The sequence below is a fragment of the Triturus cristatus genome, chromosome 4_2 (assembly GCF_964204655.1).
Source record: "Triturus cristatus chromosome 4_2, aTriCri1.1, whole genome shotgun sequence".
Lineage (NCBI taxonomy): Eukaryota > Metazoa > Chordata > Amphibia > Caudata > Salamandridae > Triturus > Triturus cristatus.
The window spans coordinates 283,689,476-283,711,613 of NC_140586.1; the positions used below are offsets into that span (position 1 = coordinate 283,689,476).

General features: G+C 44.2%; 1 protein-coding gene across 1 annotated transcript in view; it reads left to right on the forward strand.

Annotated features, from left to right (window-relative positions):
- NIBAN1 (niban apoptosis regulator 1) overlaps positions 1–22,138 on the forward strand; it is a 388,096-nt gene that overhangs the window by 204,778 nt on the left and 161,180 nt on the right. The window contains exon 5 of the mRNA XM_085601526.1: positions 12,941–13,108. Within this exon, the coding sequence (XP_085457652.1) occupies positions 12,941–13,108 (168 nt within the window). The remainder of the gene's footprint in view (positions 1–12,940; positions 13,109–22,138) is intronic.

Genomic DNA, 22,138 nt, shown 5'->3' on the forward strand with positions numbered 1-22,138 from the left:
AGTATTTTTATTGTCTGTTTTTTTGCAGTCTACGTTTTTCAGTATTTGGTTATTAGTCTGTAGTTTTGCAATTTATGTGTTCCCATGTTTCAATTTCTATGTATCTTTCTCCTCCATTGAGAGGATGCCTTGCTCTTCGCAGCAGTGTACTCATTAGAAATGCAACATCAGTCCATGTGGTTTTAGCCCCTTGTACAATGCCAAATGTCTTCACAGGCCGAGTTCAAGGTGTTTCTGTCAAGTAGTTTTCAAAATAAACAACAATGGCGTTGTGGGGGTCTTTACTAGCAAACCACGAGTGGGTTGGTTTTGTTTAAAGCAGGTTTTCAGTGATCTACAGAACCGAGAACATGATGTAACATCTCAGAGGAACAGTGGCGGCTGGTGAATTTTGAAAGTGGTAGGCCGTAAAAGTTCTTTCCAATTTTCACGGGATGAGCAAGGTAGTCACACGGTCCCAGGGTCTGAACTGCAAATGGTATAACAGAAATCCTGGGACCAGTTCCGGCTTCCCCACTTAACCAAAACGTGTGACCAAAAGACATGAGAGAAGCTTTAGTGAAAATCACGGCTCGGGTGACTGACAAAGTAAACTGTGCCACTACCATGTGCGTTTCTAATCATTCTAGAACTTGCAATAGTGTACTTCATACAAAATAAGTATTTCCAGAGTTCAAGTCCTTAAATTGCCTAACCCTTACCCCTCATGTACTCTGATGCTGGCTTGAAACGTAGTTATATCAATGTGAAAAACGATACCCTGCATCTCCATTTTTATCTATTTGGATATCGTGTTTTCTAAAAGTGAGTCCTTTGTCCGGATTGCTCCAAAACTATCTGAAGCATTCTCAAGCCACTGGTGACTCTTGTGAGCTAATAACAACATTGGAAAACCCCCAGCATTCACCCGAGTAGGACTCCTCACCGAGACTCTGCAGAACAAGTGCGGTGATGAGCCCAGAAAATACAAAACATGCCATGCTAGCGTGCGGATAACCAATTTATTCTTTTGTGAGTCGCAACCCTCACAGACCAGCAGTCTAAACACCTGTGCCAGAACTCTCACACCCCTCACATCAGGTAGGGTGTGACAGCAGTCTGTCAAACCTGTCGCAAGTGCTTGCACACTAGAGTTAAGGGACCTCTCACAACTCATTTTAAGCAAGGAGGTGTGCTTGAGTTGAGGGAGTTCCAATACAGGGCTACTGAACTGGAGACAATGGTCTAATGTGGCATAATGTACTCAATTGCTTATGTACCAGTGACATGCTTAGCATAGCTAGAACTATTGGCTTTTTCCATGCTTGCTTATAATTATGTGTTTCATGAGATGCAAGCACAGAAAATCTTTCCTTTACTTGCTGTGTGCCTCCTATGGCTGATCTTATGTCCAACTGATGTGCAAATGTTGCTTTCCTGTTTTTTTTAAGTAAAGAAAACAAAAGATACATGGCTAATACAGTGACATCCTTTCATAGAATGCAAGCAGGGCTCGAGTTGGGGTACCACGCGTGTGGACGGCGTCCCCCCACTTATTTTACCGGGTTTTTACCGGGTGGACGCCGTCCCCCCTGCCCAAAAGATGGAGCCGGTACCCGAGCCTGCGCGCGCGCTCAGCACTCACCAAACCCCACCTTCTATTGTCGAGAGAGGGTGAACAGAGCTCTTTAAGTTGTTTCACGTTGATGGAGCCGTTCAGTATGACAGACGGGCGCTCGTGGCCGTATATTAGAAAAGGTCAGTATGTGTTTATGCATTTCAGACGGAGACCGGCAAATTTACTGTGGGCAATAAATACGCACCGAACAAGCGCATCTTTAATTTCCCCGCTCCTTTGAGTGTCAATACGGTGACTAATTCCAACGTAAACATTCTCCTTTGCCCTTTGAACCTGCCCCCATCACCTTCTAACCTTTGTTAATTAGTGGGGACTACATCTCGTGACGTCACTTCCTGCCGTGAGGTCACTTCCGGTGACACCACCTAACTTGGAGCGTCCCCCCCACTTCTTTTTTTAGGACTTGTGCCCTGAATGCAAGATACATTGGTTCAGTAAAGAGTGAGGTAAGTAAAAACGTACTTGTTACTAGGCCGATCTATTAATTAGACAAGGTACAAGCGGATTGCTCAGCAACGCTCTCTGATAAAAACTCCATGCGATAGGAAACTGCGGGCCCCAGCACCGCGCATTAACAGACACTGAAACGGTGTCTTGAAAGGTCTGTGTCCTACGTGCTAATGCGGCCAAGTGCACGCAGCAGAAAAATAAGCAGCCTTTCTTGCCTTTCCGAAAAACACACTGCCAAATTACACATGAAGGAAAGCAGTCCAGACTGCACACTTGCCGAGCAACGTATTCAACTGACTTCCCAAATACCAATGACATACTTTTAACATCTATTCGCCTCAGATGTCTGCTCTGCAGGCATTCTGCTTTGAGTAGGCACGGTCGGCAGCCAACCCATTAGGCTAATTGGATCGTTGACAGACATTTTGTAGGGCTTTTTTCATTAAAGGGAAGGGCAACGTGGAAGATACACGGACACATTCATGATTTGGTAGGCATGGGGAGATTGAGGAATTTGCCCAGAATTACAGAATGTTGGGCCGATGGCGGACCTGGTTCCCGTTCCCCAGTTCCAAGCAGCTCTGGCTGTTAGGGCACATCCTCGTCAGAGACGAATGTGAAAAGGTAGAAGAGGTTGAGATTTGAATGACGATCAGTACAGGTACAAATTAGTACAAGGTTGAGGTGCCCACTTAAATGTAGAAGTGCAAAACGACAGGCTGAAAATGGGTTTAAAAAATAAAGTAAGAAAACTTACCTGACTCGCGCCGCCTCTGCTGCTGGGGTCCCGCATTGGCGCCTTCAACGTCTTCTGCCGCTGCGTCACTGGAGTGGCTGGCAACCCCTCTCAGCCAATCCAGACGCTGCTCCAGCAGCGCCAGGATTGGCTTGAGCAGGGATACTCCCCGCCGATTAGGAGACCGGGGGCTGCGGCATGAAGCAACCCTTGCTCTCCTAAGGGGAAGGCTAGTGCGCCTGTTCGGGCTGGTCATAAAAATGACCAGCCCAAAACCGAACATGCGCACTATTGCTGTCTAGTGCGCTGTCACTCAAATCCTGAGTGCTGCCACAGCCCCACCCCCCTTCAGCGTCCGGTCTCTCGTTCTACTTCTGATGCGAATTCCAATCAGGATTCCTGATTGGAATTAGCATCAGAAAGTAGAACGAAGAATTTGTTATTCGTAATTGATTAAAACGATTAAAGGGGCTGTGGCATTAGTGGGGCAACGCCCCAATGGACGCACTGCCACTGCAAAGGAATTAAGAAGACGTTCTGTACAGTGCTTAATTTATAACAAATTAAGTGGCAGGTCCCATCTCGGAAGGCCATTGCAGCCTGCACACAGTGCTTAATTTGAGCCGCTGGTTTTCGGTGCTCAGCACTGGCAGTTAATTGTTAATAATAGCACTTATGACAGTCTGCCACATGGTGGCACTGTCCGAGTAATTTAAAGATGAGCACAACAATTGTTTATAATTCAATATACATTAAAAAATTACTAAAACCTGCAGCCCAACCCATTCATATAGCTTTGAGGGCCTGGAATTGTCTGAATCGTCACACTTGTAGGAGTATGATGGTTAATCGTTGTGTTGGTACTGTTATTGTGGGTTCTGGAAGGGGCAATGGGGGGGTACAATCTGCATTGGTATCCTGACAAGTGCTCTGGCACTTGTATTGTTACAAATTAAGCAGTGCCTGCACCACGCATTGCCCCTGCCAGTGCTGCTAATAATAGTACCAACATAACACCTAACTGTTGCACTCTTTAACAGTGTGACAATTCAGACTATTTCAGGCCACACAAAGCTATAATAATGGCCTGACTTTACAGTGATGGTGATATGAGGACAAAAAAACAAGCTATACTAATGGTGTGAGAGGCTTGTATTATTCATTTTCAATGTGATTTGACTTAAAAAACATGTTTGTTGTGCTAGTTTTAAAATTAAATCGACAGTGCCACCATGTGGTGGACTGTCACTAGAGCCGGCGCTGACAATTAAGTGCCGGTGCCTAGCACCGGAAACCGCCGGCTCAAATTAAGCACTGGTTCTTTAGTATGTGTTCCTGTAGGATAACGCATCACCAATCCCTAATCCCTGTTCAATTAATTTTTTTAATTTTAATTCTAAAGCCCCTTGTTAGTTTGGATTTTTGGCCTACACACTTGCAACAATCCAACGTGTATGTAGCAGGCATACAATGGCACAGAGTGCGATCCACAGCTGGCTACTTTGATCTGCAGCGGCACACCATGCACACCCCTATTTACCGAGCATGACAACCATCAGCTCATCAGGCTGTGGAGGACTGGCGGTACAGCGACAAATTATACCCACAGGACATAACTTTTATACCTTATGCCTGTACAGGGAGCGTTGCTTACTGGTCTTTCCAGTTTAAACTTTTTGCCAGCCCTTGCAATCGGGTCCTTCAATAAAATAATCAAATTTCGAGGTTCTTCGTGCTCTATGGAGGATTTAAATTTGCAGACTAATATTGTTAAATTTCCGAAGGCTGAACGTGCAGATACTATTGTCAACCTGTCAAAATGTCATCCTTCTCAGAACATGAGTTCATAAACCTACTCCTAGCCGACGGAGAGCTGGAAATACATTTTACTGACAAGATGCTCATTTGCTCCTGGAATATTGCAGATATTAAGAGACATTAAACCTTGGTGGGGAGGACTTAATACATTTTTTTAAAATAAATAGCAAATAATTTGTTTCCAGGTAACTTGGTTTACGAAACCTTTTCATTTACCAAATTTCATAATACTCCAAATTCAAGCTAATGCGAATCCTAAGGGCTGCCCAACGGGTAGTCTGGAAACAGTTCATATTAGTATTAATTTGAAAAGTTCTGTAATTAAAACAAAAACGGATTGTCTTCTGTTAACGGTCTTAGAGGATTTTAGACAAAAACGTATTTTACTAGTAAATGTGTATTTTTAACAATTAACAGTGAAGAATAAAAATGGCATCCAAGCAGTGTAAGAGGTGCTGGAATTCATCCTTGACCAGAGTCCCTTAATGATGGAAATCATAACCGTGGATTTTAATTATAAGTTATTATTCAACTGTCGGCCTCCTCCCCTGGATGACGGTTGTCCTGAATTATTCTGGAACATCCCATACTCCATTCTGGGAAACTGGTGGGAAAATACGAGACCAAAAAGTTCGTGGGAATTCTTTTGGGATTTAGGATTCTCTGTTTTAAATGGAAGATTTGCATCAGATCAACCTTCAAACATTGCCTTTCTTTCTACTAAGTCACAAAGTATTATTGTTTTACTCTTTTAGACTGCTGCTCTGTTTCTCTGTGTCAAGATTATCAAATTATTCCAAGGAAAGAAAGCGATCACAACCCACAACAGATAACATTGGCTTTTAATTGTCATACTTTTAGGTCACATGATAGGTATTTAGATGGTACCAGTAATTCTTCAAACCTAAGATCAATAAAGTGGAATGATCCTTATAGTCAATGACTAGCATTATTAAGTAAACTAAGTTTTATAAACCTTTATTTCTCTCACCCATCTAACAACAGGAGCAGTGATTGGGAGAATTTGCTGTATGATACATTGTATTTTATTTCCACTAATACAACTAGGAGATCATGGTTTTGTCCTAAAAATAAGGATTGTTTGATAATTTTAGCAAAAAGAAATAATCGATAACTGTTCAGAGGAATTCTAAAGAAACTGAGAACAATATTGAGAGATATTTCAATAAAAAAGGAAAAAAGTGGCCATCCATAGAAGGTTTCAGGATTCGGCTTGGAGGAAACTGCATCACTCTATTAAAACCCACAACATGAGGCTACTCAGGTCTGTGGTTGGCTGGGGTACCGAGTCTATAAAACCAGCAAATGTTTTCTACATAACTTACGAGGGATGGAAAGTGCATGTAGATAATCTTTATGCGTGTTGTAGCCCCACCTTCTTTAATCCACCAAGACATACGATGTAGACTGCAACTTGTAGTTGTCCTTGTGAACACATTACATTTGTACATATGCTTTAGAAAATGTGTGTAGCAGTGTTCCTGACCAGTTTTATGTCTGTGAATAAAAGTCACCTCACAAACGTTCTTTTGTGTTCCACTCAGAAAGTTGTGTTAACTTTCGCTAAGGTTCTTCTTAGTGGTATCTAACTATACTGAAAAAATGCCTCACAGCAAACCGGCCAGAAAGGGGGACCAACAAACCCCGCAGCCGGCAGTGTGACCAAGTAACTGGTTGACCCTCTTGCCAGTGGATACCATATTCAGATGCTGTTTGAGGTTGGAGCAAAAGATCCAAACAGATCTTGAACTTCAATTTTCAAGAGGAACTCCCCCTGTGTGACAAACATGTGGCCCAGTGTGCTCAGTACTTCTATGACTTTACAAAATTTCCAAAATGTTGTGCATTCCCTAACCTAAACCAGGGGTAGTCCATGTGACCGGTTTGCGCAGTATCGTTGACCCAGCCTTGACTGTGGTCAACAATCCAATCATTCCAGACATTTACATTTTCTAGGATATCAAACCAAGTTAGTAAACTGGCCTGGTCCGCCGGCTGACAGTGGAGCTTAAATTTCTTGACAATTACTTTAAGGCATTAAGAAGTCTTGGTAGCCCAGGAACATCACAAAAAGCGAACCACGTCCAGTATGAAATTAGAAAAAATGGTTTTACTCAACGTCATATCAATATCATTAATTGTGATTTACTTTAATTCAGTATTTGACTTATTTGCAATATTACCCAAATAAGCAGCTTATCAAAGCCATGTAGAGGTGCATTTTGGCTTTAGCACTTGTAGCTTCTTTCCAAACTCTTGGAGTTCCACCATACTCAACCATGAAAGAGTTTAGTAACAGGGATCCAGCTTGAAAGTTATCTTTTACCATTTCTATTGAATGTTTAGGACCAGAGACTAACATCAATCTCATGAATTTGTATGTTGTTTTAATTGTGTTCTACTTTGCTGGCTCATCCCTCACACACACTCTCATGCTCTAAGCCTTGCTGCTCAACCGCGATACCAAGGAGAATCGAGGAGTCTTTGGATCCCAAGCTTTTCATCTGAGACCAATTACTAACATCATGGTTATGTTATGTTATATATATTCATAGAGCGCAATGGTTACCCAAAGGTGTCCTGGTGCTTAGCTCAAGAAATCAGTGATTTGAGAATGGGATTGAATTTGGGGGTAGAATATAGTCTTCATAAAGGTGCACAAAGGAACTGTTGCTGAGGGAACACTGTATAATTCACTAATCTTTAGCCAGCATGTTACAACTGCAATTTGAAATGTTCTCATGTATTTGGGATTCTGTGAAGTGCTGCCCTGCCACTGCGTTGAGGAAATGTTTTAATAAGTTCCTCTCTGAATCATAGGCATGTTGTTAAAGGGAAATGAAATGCAGCACACCGGTTCACATATTCAATCCTGTAGTGACTACTAGCAATGTGTAAATGTAAATCATACACTAGCCTGACATGCATTACCATCAACCCTTGCTCAAGCAACAATATCACACAGTAGTGTGTATGTGTACATCTGTGCAGTGTGAACACCACCATTCATTTGTTTATGGGCCCAGAGTCACAACAGGTGCACAGCCACCGCTGATGAGTGTGTGGCCTGCAAGTTTCCATGGGGTGAGCATTAGTGCATATACTTTGAGTCAACGTCCTCAAACACAGGATTGTACAACAGCGGCTCCAGACTCCTACAGCAGGTTTCTGCAAATGGTTCAATGTGGGTTCCTAACATTAAACATATTTATAATAAAGCAGGTTTTTTGAATGGGTGGGGGGCAGGTGTGATGTATCTGGAGAAATTCATTGTGGTTCAAAACACATCCACAAGCAGGAACACCATCGGATGTGTCCTCAGATTGGGACAAGATTTTTGCACTCAATAAAACACACTGCAAAATGGGGATGTGGGGAGGGAGAAGGGCAGAGGATAAAAGAGAAGCATGCACACTTCTAACAGAAGTAACAGTGAAAATTAGTTCAAAAGTAACAGCATCAATGCCTTTTATAACAACACCCGGAGTATCGATGTAGTAACAGTACCTGCTGTAAGAAACAGACAGATAACTGCATCATCACATAACAATGCCAAAGCATTTCATGTGTAGGATATACTTTTGGAGACCACGGAGAGAGGAGCCGGCAGAACTGGGGCTATGGGCAGGAAAGCAGTAGGGAGGAGCGACAAAGCAGAAGAAGCAGGAAGGTTCGCTAAACCTCTCGGGCATGTTTTAGGATCTTCTTGGCCTTGGTGTTAGCCTCCTGGATTTGGTCTTCGTTCCCAATATCCTTCTCCATGATCCGGTCCATCTTCTTGTTCTAGATATCGATCTCATTGCCTACATACAGGTCCATGTTCTTGAGGTTGCCGAGGATGCTTCCCACTTGATTCAGGTTCTCCTCCATCTCGTCTACTCTGGCATCGTTGGTCACTCTCTTCAACCAGCTGTACCATCTGCTGTGTGCTTTCCAGAGACTCCTCTGTGACTTGATTTACTCTGCGGTGGAGCTCCTGATGCTCACATTCTACTGCACCATTGGCAGCCATCTTGTGTCGTCAGGCTCTGGAGAGAGTGGAGGGCCAGCAGCCTTCAGGATTCTACAGCAAAAACTCCAGTCTCCCGAAAGGTCTCATACATCTGAGTGGATTGCCTCTACTTCGCTTTCGAGTCTGACCCTGTGTTGCCAGTTATGAGGGAGCATAATCAATCTCGCCTTGATACTGCTAGGTGATTCCCACAGCCACATGGATCTGTCCAAAGGCCTGATGGACAGAGAGAAGAGATTGTGGCACCTGAGCAGCAATCCTACTGTGCTACGGTTTAATTGGTCCACAAATGAGGTGCTCCGTTGACAAAAAATTGGATCACCTGCAAACTTAGTTTCATCTTCAATGACAAGTTGCCCTGCAGGTTAAGTGTGACCTGGAATGTGCTCATCCAGTGATATCTATGTGGTATCCTCCCTCGTCTGCTGACACACCACCACATCACACTTGTCCGTACAGTGTCCTCTCTGTGATTAACTACTGTAATGGTGTCTTTTGAAGCCTCCAAGCCAAAGCAGTAGAGTAAGTTTAGAGAATGCAACACTGTGCAGCTTGCCTTATCTTTGGACTGAATTGAGCCAAATATTACTAGCCTGCGCTGATTATTGGTCAAGCTGAGGATTGTATTCAATACGTTCTTCCTCATTAAAAACATCAAAGTAATGGAAGGAATTCTCGACTTATTCTCAGCCACTGATGATCACTGGGGCTGTACAGTCCATTGTTTTTCGCCCACTATACCACTTGAGACAGAGACTAGTCATATGCAAATTAGTCTTTGTTCTGCTCCAATAGGAACAGTCTAGTCCAAACTGCTAGACCAGTCCCCTCAAGATGGGAGCACAACCAACCCAACACTGGTTTTGGCCTACTTAGGCTTCACCAGTGAGGTTTACCTTGTGTCCTGTGGCACAGTGAACACAGGGCCCATTACAAAGGCATTGTGTGGTCGGGCTCCCTCTCTCATAGGTCTCAAACTGAATTTTCTTAACTACCCAATGAGTCGCGTAATGCTATCCTACAAGTCATGGGGCCTCATTACAAGAATCTCGTAACAACCCCTGTAGTTCTATTCCACCTGAGTTAACGAAGCATGCAGGCGCGGCCGGCACAGGTAACAGTGATGGGGCGGGGAGTCGAGAGACGACGGGATAGGGAAAGTAAAATAAAAAAATATATAAAACTACTTACCTTGCGCTCACCGCATCGCAGTCGGCGATGTGTTGAGCGCAAGGTCAATGATTTTATTAATTTTTTTATTTACTTTCCTTATCCCGTCGTCTGTCGGCTTCCCCCACTGCCCTGCAACCCTCCACCCCACCCCACCACTGTTACCTGTGCCAGCCGCGCCTGGATACATGGGGAGCAGAGCTACTAGGTATTACAAATGAGAGGGCAGCCTTAGAAATTAGGAATTACTGGGAATCCGTAATTACGGTCCCAGTGCCCAGTAAGTCATCGGTTTTCACCAGGCGTCTCCACCTACTTTCCAGGTGAAACGCGAGCCTGTCTATCGCTTGTCATTTTTGGAGAAACTCCGTGATACCTTAGAAACGACCTATAGCATGCTTGGTTTCATTGACTGATCTCGAGTTTATTTTGACCTGCGTTTGCGGCCTAGATTACTGGTATGGCCTGAGGTGACGGCGAGACTTGCCCCCACTCATTGAATAATTTATATACATTATTAATCTGTTGTCGTTTTAGACGTGAGTGAACGGTGGTGCCCGGTCACGGAATTATCCAATATTTATGTGTTGTGTTTTGCAACCCTCCTGAAGCGGAACATTCACAACCGGTCTTCCCAGCTAGGCGCAGTGGTTGTGTCACGCATGCGTAGTTTCAACTCCTAGCATAGGCGTGACGGGATTTCGCCTGACGGCGGCTCCCATGTCACATCACATATGTCCTGCGTGGGTCTGAGTGGCGGCTGAAAAGCAGGTGTGTGTCTCCTCAGGACACGAAGCCTGACGGACACCCAGCCTTTCCATAATACAATTACCCATTAACTCTCTTCGTCTAATGCCTCACTGCGCTTTTCTCAGAACGACACATTTCGCGTTGCTGGTGGCTAATCACTGATTGAATAATCGACTAAGCAGCCTGAAAATTGCACCTGTTTATGTACTTTTCAGACGTGATATTTCGGTGTTGATTGTTTTCCAACAGGACAAATGGGTGTCGCATTTCAAATTATTTCACCCGTCAGCCCACGAAATTCAAATGAAATGTGATAGAGCGCGAGCTGACAGTTGACGTCCAACGTAGACTCCCAATGCCCCAAACAAGCAAACATACATTTTTTTCGGCTGTAGTTGAGGGGTGACAGACTACCTCATGGCATAGGACAGCAAATAATCTATGCACTGTCCGCATTAGAAGACCCACGGGGGACCCACCCGGCATGCCACAACAGGCGGTCTGAATACTGCAGTAAGTGGATGACCCAGTGCTTAATTTATACCAGTGACACTGACAGCCACTAATATTTGGGTCCTGGGACTTTTATTCTTTGACCCAGAGAAAAAGGCAGAAAAGAGAGAAGGAAAAAGGAGAAAATGTAAACACACGATGACCAGGAGACAGCAGGGATGAAAAAGTGGCATAAAGAGGAAAGAAGTGTAGGGTAGAAAAAGATAGACATGAGGTGGAATAAAATCTACGAAACCTTGGTATTCGGCAATCCTGGTATTCCAACGGGTGTCTTCTAAGAAGAAATGTAGATCCCTAAATTTAGTTACTTTACAATTTTTTTTTACACAAGTTAGAGCAATGGGGGGATGCATTACAATTCAGTCAGTCAAAGATATGTTTATTTAGATCATAATCTTTAAACAATACAAAACAATTAGTATAATTTGAAATTAATTCATTACAATTCAATTCTCCCTTCCTTGTTTCTTGCACCCTCTCCTCTTCTCAGCGTGGGTTTCATGCGACTGCTTAAGCACAGCCTACAGAGCCTGACACCTCCGGGTTTGCAATTTTGTTTGTCAAGGCAGCAGTTTCTCCTCTTGTGCATGGTGTATATGACTGCATCTTGTGAGCGCTGTTGTGCATCGCCACGAAGCAAATGTGAGGTGGTCGGTTTGCCACAGTATGACGAGGGAATTTTCAGGGCCCAGCGTAAAGTTTCTCAAAGTCTGACTTTCTGACATTTGCTTTCTAAGGTTTACTCCAAATTTGTAAGTCAGGACTAACCTCGAGCTGGATTGCTTACACAATAGTCTTGATACTGTTTATTGTACTGTGTTGCTTTGTAGGTCTTTGTTATGGTTTGTTTGGTCTGATTTTAACTATTGAGGACATGGTGGAAAAATGAGTTTGTGTCTCTGTTGCTCACAAGAAGTTAAAACCTGTGCATTACTGTGTGATTATTAGGGAGGGAAACCACCCTAGCTCTGCACTACACCCACTCCTGGGAAGTTACCGCGCACAAGTAGCATACGTTTGCAAAAGCATACATCTGCGGTTTCTATAGATTTCTGCTTGCCTTTGGTGTTTGCTAGTCATTGTTGCACTGTACAAAGAGTTGCCTCCTTGTTTAGCAGTTGAGAATTTATTTAAATTGGTAAGTGATACCAGAGTTTGGGAATGTGGACACAGAAATGATGGTTCCACTATATCCAGCATCAATACACTCATGACTGCAACTTATTTCAGTGCCACCTGTTTCTCCTGTTTCCACTACAACTACACCTAGTGCCATTGCTCACTATAGGAGTGCACCTACTGCAGATTCTACTGCTTTTCCTGATTCAGTTCTACCTGGTTTTGCTATACTGACTACTACTGACCCTACTGTTGTTTATACTCCTGCTACTACTACCACTGCTGCCACTGATGGGCAGAGACTAGAGCGTCATGGATCTTGCAGCCGAGTGCCCTCCTCTTACGTCTCGCACAAGCTCTAACGCACAGGCTAGTAATATGAAAAACTCACCCTGCAACCAAACCTGCTGCCAGGGCAGATCTACCAGAAATGCAAATACAACTCCTTTGTGATTGGGTGATGCACTCACATAATCTCTCCTTTGACCTCACCAAAACCTTTGTATATGACTTCGCTACATGGCAACCCTCGCTGTCTTGTTAGCAGCACCCATGTCGTCAGATTTTTTACTTTTAGGTTTTCTCCCTAAAACACTGTGTTCATGACTTTGTGGATGTAACAGTTGTAACGAGAAAGACCTGCATACTGTAAAACATTTTTTTTTTAAATCTCCGAAGGGGATTATTTGTGTGTAAGGCGATGATTAGTGAATTTTGATTTTTGTTTTTTCAGCTACCAACGAGAAGGAGAACGCTCAGCCATTCATGGTCTTGCCCACCCAGTTCCCCGTCTATCTCTGGCACCCCTACATGCGGCACAGTTTCTTCTGTTTCCAGGATGCAGAATCTCAGAAGAGTTTTGCCGCAATTTTGGATGACTGCATTAGACACCAAAACCATGGTAAGTGCTGACGTCTGATATGGATTGAACTGTGAATGGCAACAAAAACCTAGGGAGTGCGCTGATATTGATCCAGCTTGAGTCTACGTACAAAGCAGCTTCTGTTGGCGCAAAGAGACAAGCGACTTGGCCCAGGGGATGTCAATCACACCAACTGTTGTCTGCAGCGGGACCACGCCATGAAACTTCAGTTTTTGTCTGTTATTGCAGCGGGCACTTAGAATACCATTAGCAGTGCCACCATATCTTTCTTTACACTTTACAGCACATGGCTGGGCTCTCCTGCATCCAATCCAGTGCTTAATTAGAGCCAGTGGTTTCTGGTGCTTAGCACCGGCACTTAATTGTCAATCCCTGCACTTATGACAGCTGCCACATGGTGGCGCTGTTTGTGTGATTTAGAGATTCGCAGAACACCCGTTGTTTTATTAATTTAATATAGATTAAAACATCGAATCCCTGTCACCTAAGCCATTCTTATAGCTTTGAGGGCTTCAATCAGTCTGAATTTTTACATTTGTAGGAGTGTGATGATTAGTAGTTGTGCGGTACTGTTACGGTAGTACTGACAGGGGCAGTGGTTGGTGCAAGCTAAGGTGGCCTCCTGGTGAGGGCCCTGGCACGTATGTTTTTTTTTTACAAATTAGGCACTGATTCATCCACACTTGCGTCTTTGGCAGGGCGCCCAGTGTTGTGGGGCTGCAAGGGTCTCGCTTGAGTAGTTGGTATTCTTTGATAATGGACCCTGCTGAAAGGCTCACAAGTGGCTTCCTTGTCAGTCTCCCTATCTGAGCTCTCTCCACTGTAGCCTATAGCAAGTAGGCCGGGCCGGACTGGCCATAGCGGGCACCGGGCTTTTCCCCGGTGGGCTGCCTGGTTGGGGGCTGGATTTAGGCTCCTGGGGGCCGTTTTTGTTACCCGGGGCCGGCAATATCGGCCCCCTGTAACAAAATCGGCCAAAACTGGCCCGGCAAACAGCTCGGCCACACCCACCTCCTCCCCCCTCGGGGGACCGGCCGAGCAGTTTACTAAGGCCGGTTTCGGTTCCCAGTCCGGCCCTGCAAGTAGATCTCCATTATTCCCCAGCTTCCCTTGGTCCATCTACCATAGGCAAGTTTGTTTCAATAAACTGTCCAGTGTTCTCAGTCGCTCCTAACTTTGCTTCCATTCTGGGTACTCCATGTTTAACCATTGCCCTTGTTCGAACCAGTCCCCTAATTTGCTTGTGAATCTTTGGACAATGTGGTCAGTAGGAAGCCCGCATCTCCCAGCAGTACCTTGACCAATGCAAAATTAGGCAGAGCTCTCCAAATGCCATTGGCACAGCACCCTTACTCAAAGCCTTCTCGTGGCAGCATGGCCTTTGCGCTGCCTTTTGTCTGCTGGTGTACTATATTCCAGCTCAGGCCTGCTGAGTGACAAGACAACCCCAATTTATCACTCAAAAATGTATAAATGGACCCACCTTCCGAAGCTTTATGACTCCTCCACCGCCCATTATGACTTCCCTGTGTCACTCTCACACCCCTTTCTCCTCATGCCCTTTTCTCCTGCCACTCATTAATCCTTCACTAGTAACTTAAGCCTCGGCCCTCCTAACTTCTACCCTTTAAACTTCTCTTCTACCTAAACTCTCGTACTGCTCCTCATGTGTCAACTCCAGCCTCTCTTGACCCCTCTCCGGGCTTTCAATACTTCCCTAAACCCTTAAAACCCCTCACTTATCCTTCATAACAGCTCCTATCTCTAGTTCACATCGCCTGCCCTCTTGCTCCTCCCTCCTGATTGTAATCAGGGGTGTAGCTTCGTCAGTAAAATGGGGGGGGGGGGAGTGTTCATACTTTTCAACAATTATGCTGGCATACAATGTTAAAATACATTATGCAAAGTGCTTAATTTTAACCAGTGGTTTCCGGTGCTCGGTACTGGCACTTAATTGTCAACACCAGCGCTTGCGACAATCTGCCACATGGTGGCGCTGTGTGGCTAATTTAGAGATGACCACGACAACAGGTAATTATTTTTCAATATACATAAAAAATGACTATCACCTGCCGCCCAAGCCATTCTTCTTGCTTTTGAGACCTGAGATAGTCTGAATTGTCACAATTGTAGAAGTGTGATGGTTAGTAGTTCTGTTGTTACTGTCATTGACAGCATGGTAGGGGCAATGTGTGGTGCAAGCTGCAGTGGCCTACTGATGAGAGCCCTAGCACTCATGTTTTTACAAATTAAGCCCTGATTATGCGGCAAAGCAGAGTTCATGAGAGGGGCTTAAGTCCCAGGGGAAAGGGAGAAGAGTTTAGCAAGGTAGGAGTACTAAGTGAGAGAAAACATATTATTTTGTAAAATAACTAACATTTTTTAGGACTTTTAAAATAGAGAGAGGGAGAGAGTGCATGTGCGTTTTTGTCTGTGTGTATGTAAAAATTCCTTTTGAAAATACATTTATTGGGGAGGCTAACACCCCAAACACCCTTCCTGAAGGTGCGACACTGGCTGTAACCCCTCCTGTTCTTAATCCCTCTTTTTGCTTCTCATATGTCCTCTCACTGGACGGTACATAGTCATTAATTCTCACAACAAGTAACACAGAGTAATGTTACTCAACAGACAGTAGAGAGTAGTGAATGAACTGGGGCCTGTCCACCCACGTTGCTCCACTTACAAGTTCAGATAAATAACTTTTTTATACACCAGTCATATAACGTCTGCCCTTTTTACCCTTTATAGGGATTTTTAATAGGAGGTCTTACTGTTACCCGATGTAATAATATTCAATTTACCAACCTCAGAAAGATAAAATGCTTAGTGATCCTTGAATTTCATATCATAGTAGACCTAAATGGCTTGTATTTTGTCATTGAGCCATCCAGGAAGAGGAAGCTTTATTGTTGCTGTTGCAGCCTTGCCTGAAAAACCACTTAAGCCCCAACACCTGCTGCTTCCTCACCGTAGGAAGTTGTAAATGCTTGTTTGCAAATTTTCACACCTATGCTGCTGATGAAAAGAAAATTAATCTAGTACCCCTTTAAAAAAAAAATCACCCTAACTTGTAAAACTGCTGAGTAAAATACTGGTGAAAGTTCACCTGGGCCTGAAGTTTTTTTTTTGCTTTGCCCGTTACCCGGAAGTGTCCCTTTTAGAGTTAGATGTCCCTACACATGTTGTGTGCATTATTTTTGTTGAAGGGGAGTTGCAACTCACAGTTCAGCAATGAACAACACTTATACGTTGTGTTATTAACACTACTAGAAATAGTTATATATCTACTACTAGCTCCTGCTCTTTCAATGCCATCTATTTCACCTGTGATTGTAAAAACTGAAGGTGCAAATTGCAGGCTGAAGGGAGACTGGAGCGTTTTAATGTCCCATTTTAGGAATTGTCTGAGTTATTTGGCAGTGCCTTCTTTGCCTTTCATGGTTTAACCTACCATCCAGTTCTTAAATCCGGGCAGGTGATTTGTGTTGGCAGAGGCCACTGGAACCAAGCTGCACCCCACTGAACAGGCCCACAGAGAGCTGGGTTGCTTGTATTCTGTTGGGAGGTGTCCTGCCCCGATAGTTCAGGTAGGACTGTTCCTTCTGGAGCAGGACCAAGGCGGATTTTTATATGGCTAATTCCTGTCTGAGGTGGCATGGTGTGCAAAAAAAACGATGGATTGGAATGTTGCCCGGGTAACTACCAGTGGCTGAGATTGATTCAAGCATTCCACCCACCACAATTTTGGTTTTCTCAGTACACTTTTATTTCCATGGGGTTTTCTTACCCAAGATTCATTCAACTAATTAGCTAAGGAAGAGCAATGTGATCCGCGTCTATGTATTAAGATGTTACGTCATTACCAAATGTTCCAGTGATTGTTACATAAATATTAAATGTTGTGCATAGACAACTTGTTTTGTTTGTTTAAAGAGTTAAATTACCACAGGTCTCTGTTTCTTTAAATGTATGTGGTCCTGTTAAGGTCCGCCAGTAAACACGGCTTGTGGGGTTGGCTGTGAGCAAACGTCAGGCCGCCGCGCATTGGCTAATTCGTGCAGCAGTCTCTCTTGCTCTGTTTTGCTCTATCTCTCGTTCTCTTCTTCCCACTCTCCTTTGCGGTCTTCTTCCATCTCTTCTCCGCTCTCTCCTTGCATTTCTTCTTTATTCTTCCCCTCATTATTATACTCTTTCTTCTCCCCTCTCTCCATTATATCCCCTATCGTCTCTCCTTTCCCCTCTCGTCTTCCCTCTTTTCCCCACTTCTTCCATCTCTTTTCCACTTCTCTTCTTCCCCATCTCACTCAACTCCACTCTTGTTCCCTCTCTTCTCCCTCTTTTATCCTCCTCTTCTTCCCTCTTTTATCCTCCTCTTCTTCCCTCTTTCATCTCTCTTCCCCTTCTCGTTTTTTCCTTCTCTTCCCCTCTCTCTTTCACCCCTTTCTTCTTCAGTCATTTCCCTCTTTTTTCTGCTTTCCTTCCTCTTCTAATTCTTTCTTCTCACCTTTTCCTTCTCTCCCCTCTCTTCTTACCCTCTCTTCCCACTCTCCTTCACTCGCTCATCTTCCCGCTCTCTCTCTTCCTCACTCTCTTCTTCCTTCTTTCTCTCCCCTACCACTCTTTTCTTTGCATTCCTCCTCTCTTCACTCTTCTCTCTAGTGTTTCATCTATCTATCTCTTCCTTCTTTCTCTTCACCACTCGAGTTCCCTTTCTTCTCCCCTCTGATTACCTCTCAATTGCCTTCACTCTGTTTTGCCCTCCCGCTCGGTCCCCATTTTCCCTCTCTCCTTCTCCCTCGCTATTCTCCACTCTACTTTCCCTGCTCAACTCCCCTTCTCCATTTTTCAACCTCCCTCTTATCTCCCTCTTCTTCACTCTGGTTCCCTGTCTCTTCTCTCTTCTTTCCTTGTTCTTATATTCCCCGCTACCTCTTCCCTCTCCCTCTCCCTCTCTCCTTTCCCCCTCTCTCCTTCCCCCCTGGCTCTCTTCTCTCCTCTTTAGTCTTTCTTCTCCCTCTCCTTCTACTCCCCTCTTTTTCTCTCTATTCTTCTTTTTCCGGTCGCACGTGGCAGGTTCCTCACATAGAACCTTTGGCAGAATTTTTTTCAAATGTGTTGAGGGTTTCGATGTCTTTTTCACCCCAACTGATCATGATAACGTGTTTGTGTAAAGGATGAGCGTTGTTTTCCGGAATACAATTAAGTGTACGATAAAGCCAGATTAAAACACAAGTGTTGGGCAATGGGACTATCTTGGCCGTCAACAAAGACTTCTTTCACACACACGTCTTTACGGGTCCGAATGGAATTAGATGTCAAATTTCACTTGAGAAAAGGGATTACCTTAGGCAGTGCATTTTTCTTATCTTTGTCATTTAGCTTTTGTTTCTTAAAAAAATAACTCAATTGTCATCGTTGTTGTTGCTACTACAATTAGCACAATCATTAACTTTTTGAAAACGTTGCAGCCAATCAAATCTGTGACTACAAGTACAAGCCCACTACATCATTGCTCCTCTCATCTTATAAGGCCAGAAAAACAGATTGGGGCGCTCCCAGGCCTGGCACAAATGAATAGCCGTGCTGAGCAGTGTATCGGTTAATAACTCTACTTGCCGCTTGCCCTCATGTATGGTTCAAGCTCAGAATAGCAGCGGGCCAATAACTATTACTAACTGGATCTATGGAGTTGTGGTCAATATCCCTATAGTTTTATCATGGTTTTCTCTGTCAAAAGTAGGCTCAGAATGAGTGGTTTTGGATATGTTGTCTAGATGTAGAATTATTATGTTTTAGAAGTGTTGGTCGTATTTTTGAGGTGGGTGATGTAGCTGATCTGTAGTGTAAGTGGTGATTGATATATAAAGTTGTGATGTAGCTGTAAATGGGTGGAGGTTTAGGACGTGAGTGAAATATTTGTGTGGGGTATAGCTGTAGGTCTGCGTGTAGGTGATGTATGATATACGGTAAGGGTTGTAGGTTGTAATGTCTTCAGTCTGAGCACACAGAACAACCGCTCGGGCTCCCCCAAAACTGTGTAGCTGACGTGGTATGATGTTTCTCAAATAGTCTGCATTCTACACCAAAAATGCCTTTAAGAACTATGTTTCAGTGACTACTAAACTTCTAATTTCTTTCTGTGTGTACCTTTTGGTGACTGTCTCTGTATCAGGAAGTGGTTTGAACAGTTATCTATTCTGAACCCATGGTGACCCTTATGGAAATAAGTGCAAATGACGGAGCCAGACAATAATTCCTTCTGTCACCCCCTGTTCTTGGAGGACGACAGTGGTTTAAAGTTCTTTGTATCACCTTTAGTATGATGCTTGGTGAGAGTTTTTTTTCAAAGTTCCACAAATTACTGCATTCTGAAAATATAATTTTTTTGTTTCCTATGTCTGTTTAATATAATCAACCTGCCTTATTTAGCATTATTAAAGTCAATGTGGGTCAGGTGTGCGAACAGGCAGGTCGCAAATTGCATAATGGCTTTTTTCAGTGAGTCGCAGAAAGACCTACCTAATGAATACTAATTAGGCAGGTCGCTGTTTTCACTGCCTGTGATTGGCTGTGAACACTGGGATAATGGCCTGCATTTAGCACCACCCGTACGTTTCCATTCCCAAACAGGATTTTGCTCTAAAGCAGCCGGCGTTCCGTAAAGGAGCTGGCGGTGCTTAAACCAAAAAGAACCCCTTTTGAGAACACCTCGGGGGAGCAGACATTGGTTCAATGGATGGCTTTCTGCTGTCCCCGGCCACACCCAACCCCCTCAATCCCCCCCACCCCCCGTTTGAGGTCACCTTACACAATTTCCAAAGGGCAAGCCGTCCAACGGACATAGGTTACCTTTTACAAATTTGTTACCTCTTTGTGGTTTGCATCTGCAACTCTGGTCGCAAACCAGTGAATTCATACAGTTTTCAATCACAATTAGGAGGGGCTTCCCCTTTCATGCCTCTGCTAATTGCCTTAGAGAATTTGTTGAGAAGCTCTGAGCATCATATTGTTGAGATACCTTAACTCTCGTGCCTTTCGTAAGATGGGCAATTCCTGAGTATACAGCACGCAGAATAAATCAATTATTTCAAAAGATTACGTTTGGAAGTTCTCTTCTGTATGGTCAAAATGTGTTGGTTTTTGTAGGAATACACCAATCCCTGCACAAAGCCCTCCCATTAAGTCTTTCACCACACTTCAGGTCTCATATTGGTCTAATGCCTATCCATAATAGAACATATCAGGGTGCTACGTTTACACTCGAATGTGAAGGAGAATGATGCAGGCTGCCAAATAATCCCGGCCCCCTGATATACCCACAAAAACAATTGTTGTACAGAAATTTTCATTTTTGAATTGTGTTTTTCGATCATTAGAGAAGTAATTTAGCGCAGTGGCATAACGAAACATGCAGGATGCCCCCCTTCGAAGTACATAAAGGGGCCCTTTCCTGACTTACTCAGGAGTTCCCAGGCCAGGGTACTGCACTGAGGGGGCTCCCGGAGCTCATGGGCCTCCCGCACTGCAGAAGCTGCGGGGGCCTTTATTCCGCCACTGAGTTAGTGTGGGTAGACATTGTTGATCTGGGCTGAATTTTTCTGGACAACATTTAATAAAAATGGTAGATGTGTTGCAGTGATGATGTAATATATTTTTTTGGGGGAAAATTTTTATTGTTGTTATGTGCATCGAGTACAGCTGTTCACCATCACTTACAGTTAGTTATTCATTTACATAATATACAAAGTAATACCACTATATGAAAGAAGCATAAGTACAATCGCTCCAACCTCACTGTCGTAGGATCCTCCACTGCTTTACGTGAAAGACTTCCCAAGTTGAACGCTCTCTCAGTTTATCAGTCACTCAAATCCGGATCAGAGTCTTCGGGTGGAGGGGCGCATATGTTCCCCCGAAATGTGTTCCACTTCCCCCATATTCGCATCCATTTGCGGGGGCATCCCCAATTAATAAAGACTTCCTTTTCTGCAACCATGGCACTGTCTAGGTCACGACACCACTGCTGGTGAGAGGGAATCGTTTGTGCTCCCCAGTGTTGTGCAATATTCCTTTTGGCCAGTGTGATACTTAAGGTTGCCCATTCCTGTTCTGCATGATTGAGATCTGTTGGCTCCCACACATTAAGTAGGCATCTCCGTGGTTCGGGGGGGAGACAGCGAAGCCACACACGTGAGTGATCGTGGCCATAACTGCCCTCCAATATTGTGTGATATGGGCACAGTCCCATATTATGTGGTAAAAAGTACCCATGAGCCCACATCCCCTAAGGCAGAGTGATGTATCAGCCCTCCCTATTTTGTGTAGTGTGGTTCTAGTGTAGTATGTTCTGTGCAGTATTTTAAGTTGCACCAGTTTTAATCTGGGGGGAATTGCCACTTCCCGCGGAGACGCCAGCGCCTCCTGCCAGTCCTGTTCGTCCATATCTCCCACTTCCACCTGCCATTTCTCTTTAAGGTTCTGTGTGGGATCCTTCTGATTGTTGACTAACTTACAATATGTTAATGAGATAGCTTTTTTGGTTAGGGAGTCCGTCAACAAGCGATCCTCAAGCGGTGAGGACTCTGGTAGATCAGTTCCCGGAGGTATGGCCTTCGTCAGTGCGTGCTTTATTTGCATGTATCAGAATTGTTCCGTCCCTGCCATCTTATACGTTGCCTGCAGTTGAGCAAAAGTAACCACCCCACCCTTTTTCCACAGGTCTCCGACCCTGGAGATGCCTATTAGACCCCATTGTGTGAAACCCTTACTCGTGCGCAGCTTGCCAAACCTGGGAGAGTCCCAAAGTGGCATGTGTTGAGTTATCACCCCTTCCCAGCCTAGCGCGCGTTGTGCCGTGAACCATACATGCACGGTGTGTGCCGTGGGGCCAATCAGTGTGTTTTTCCGAGATTTGTCATATAATGCTCCCAGGATTCCATTCGTACCAAGAATGTGTCTGTCCATACGTAGAGCTGGTTCGTCCTGTGGGGTGTGAAGCCATTGATTGACCACTATTAGCTGGGAGGCCCAGTAGTATAATTGAAC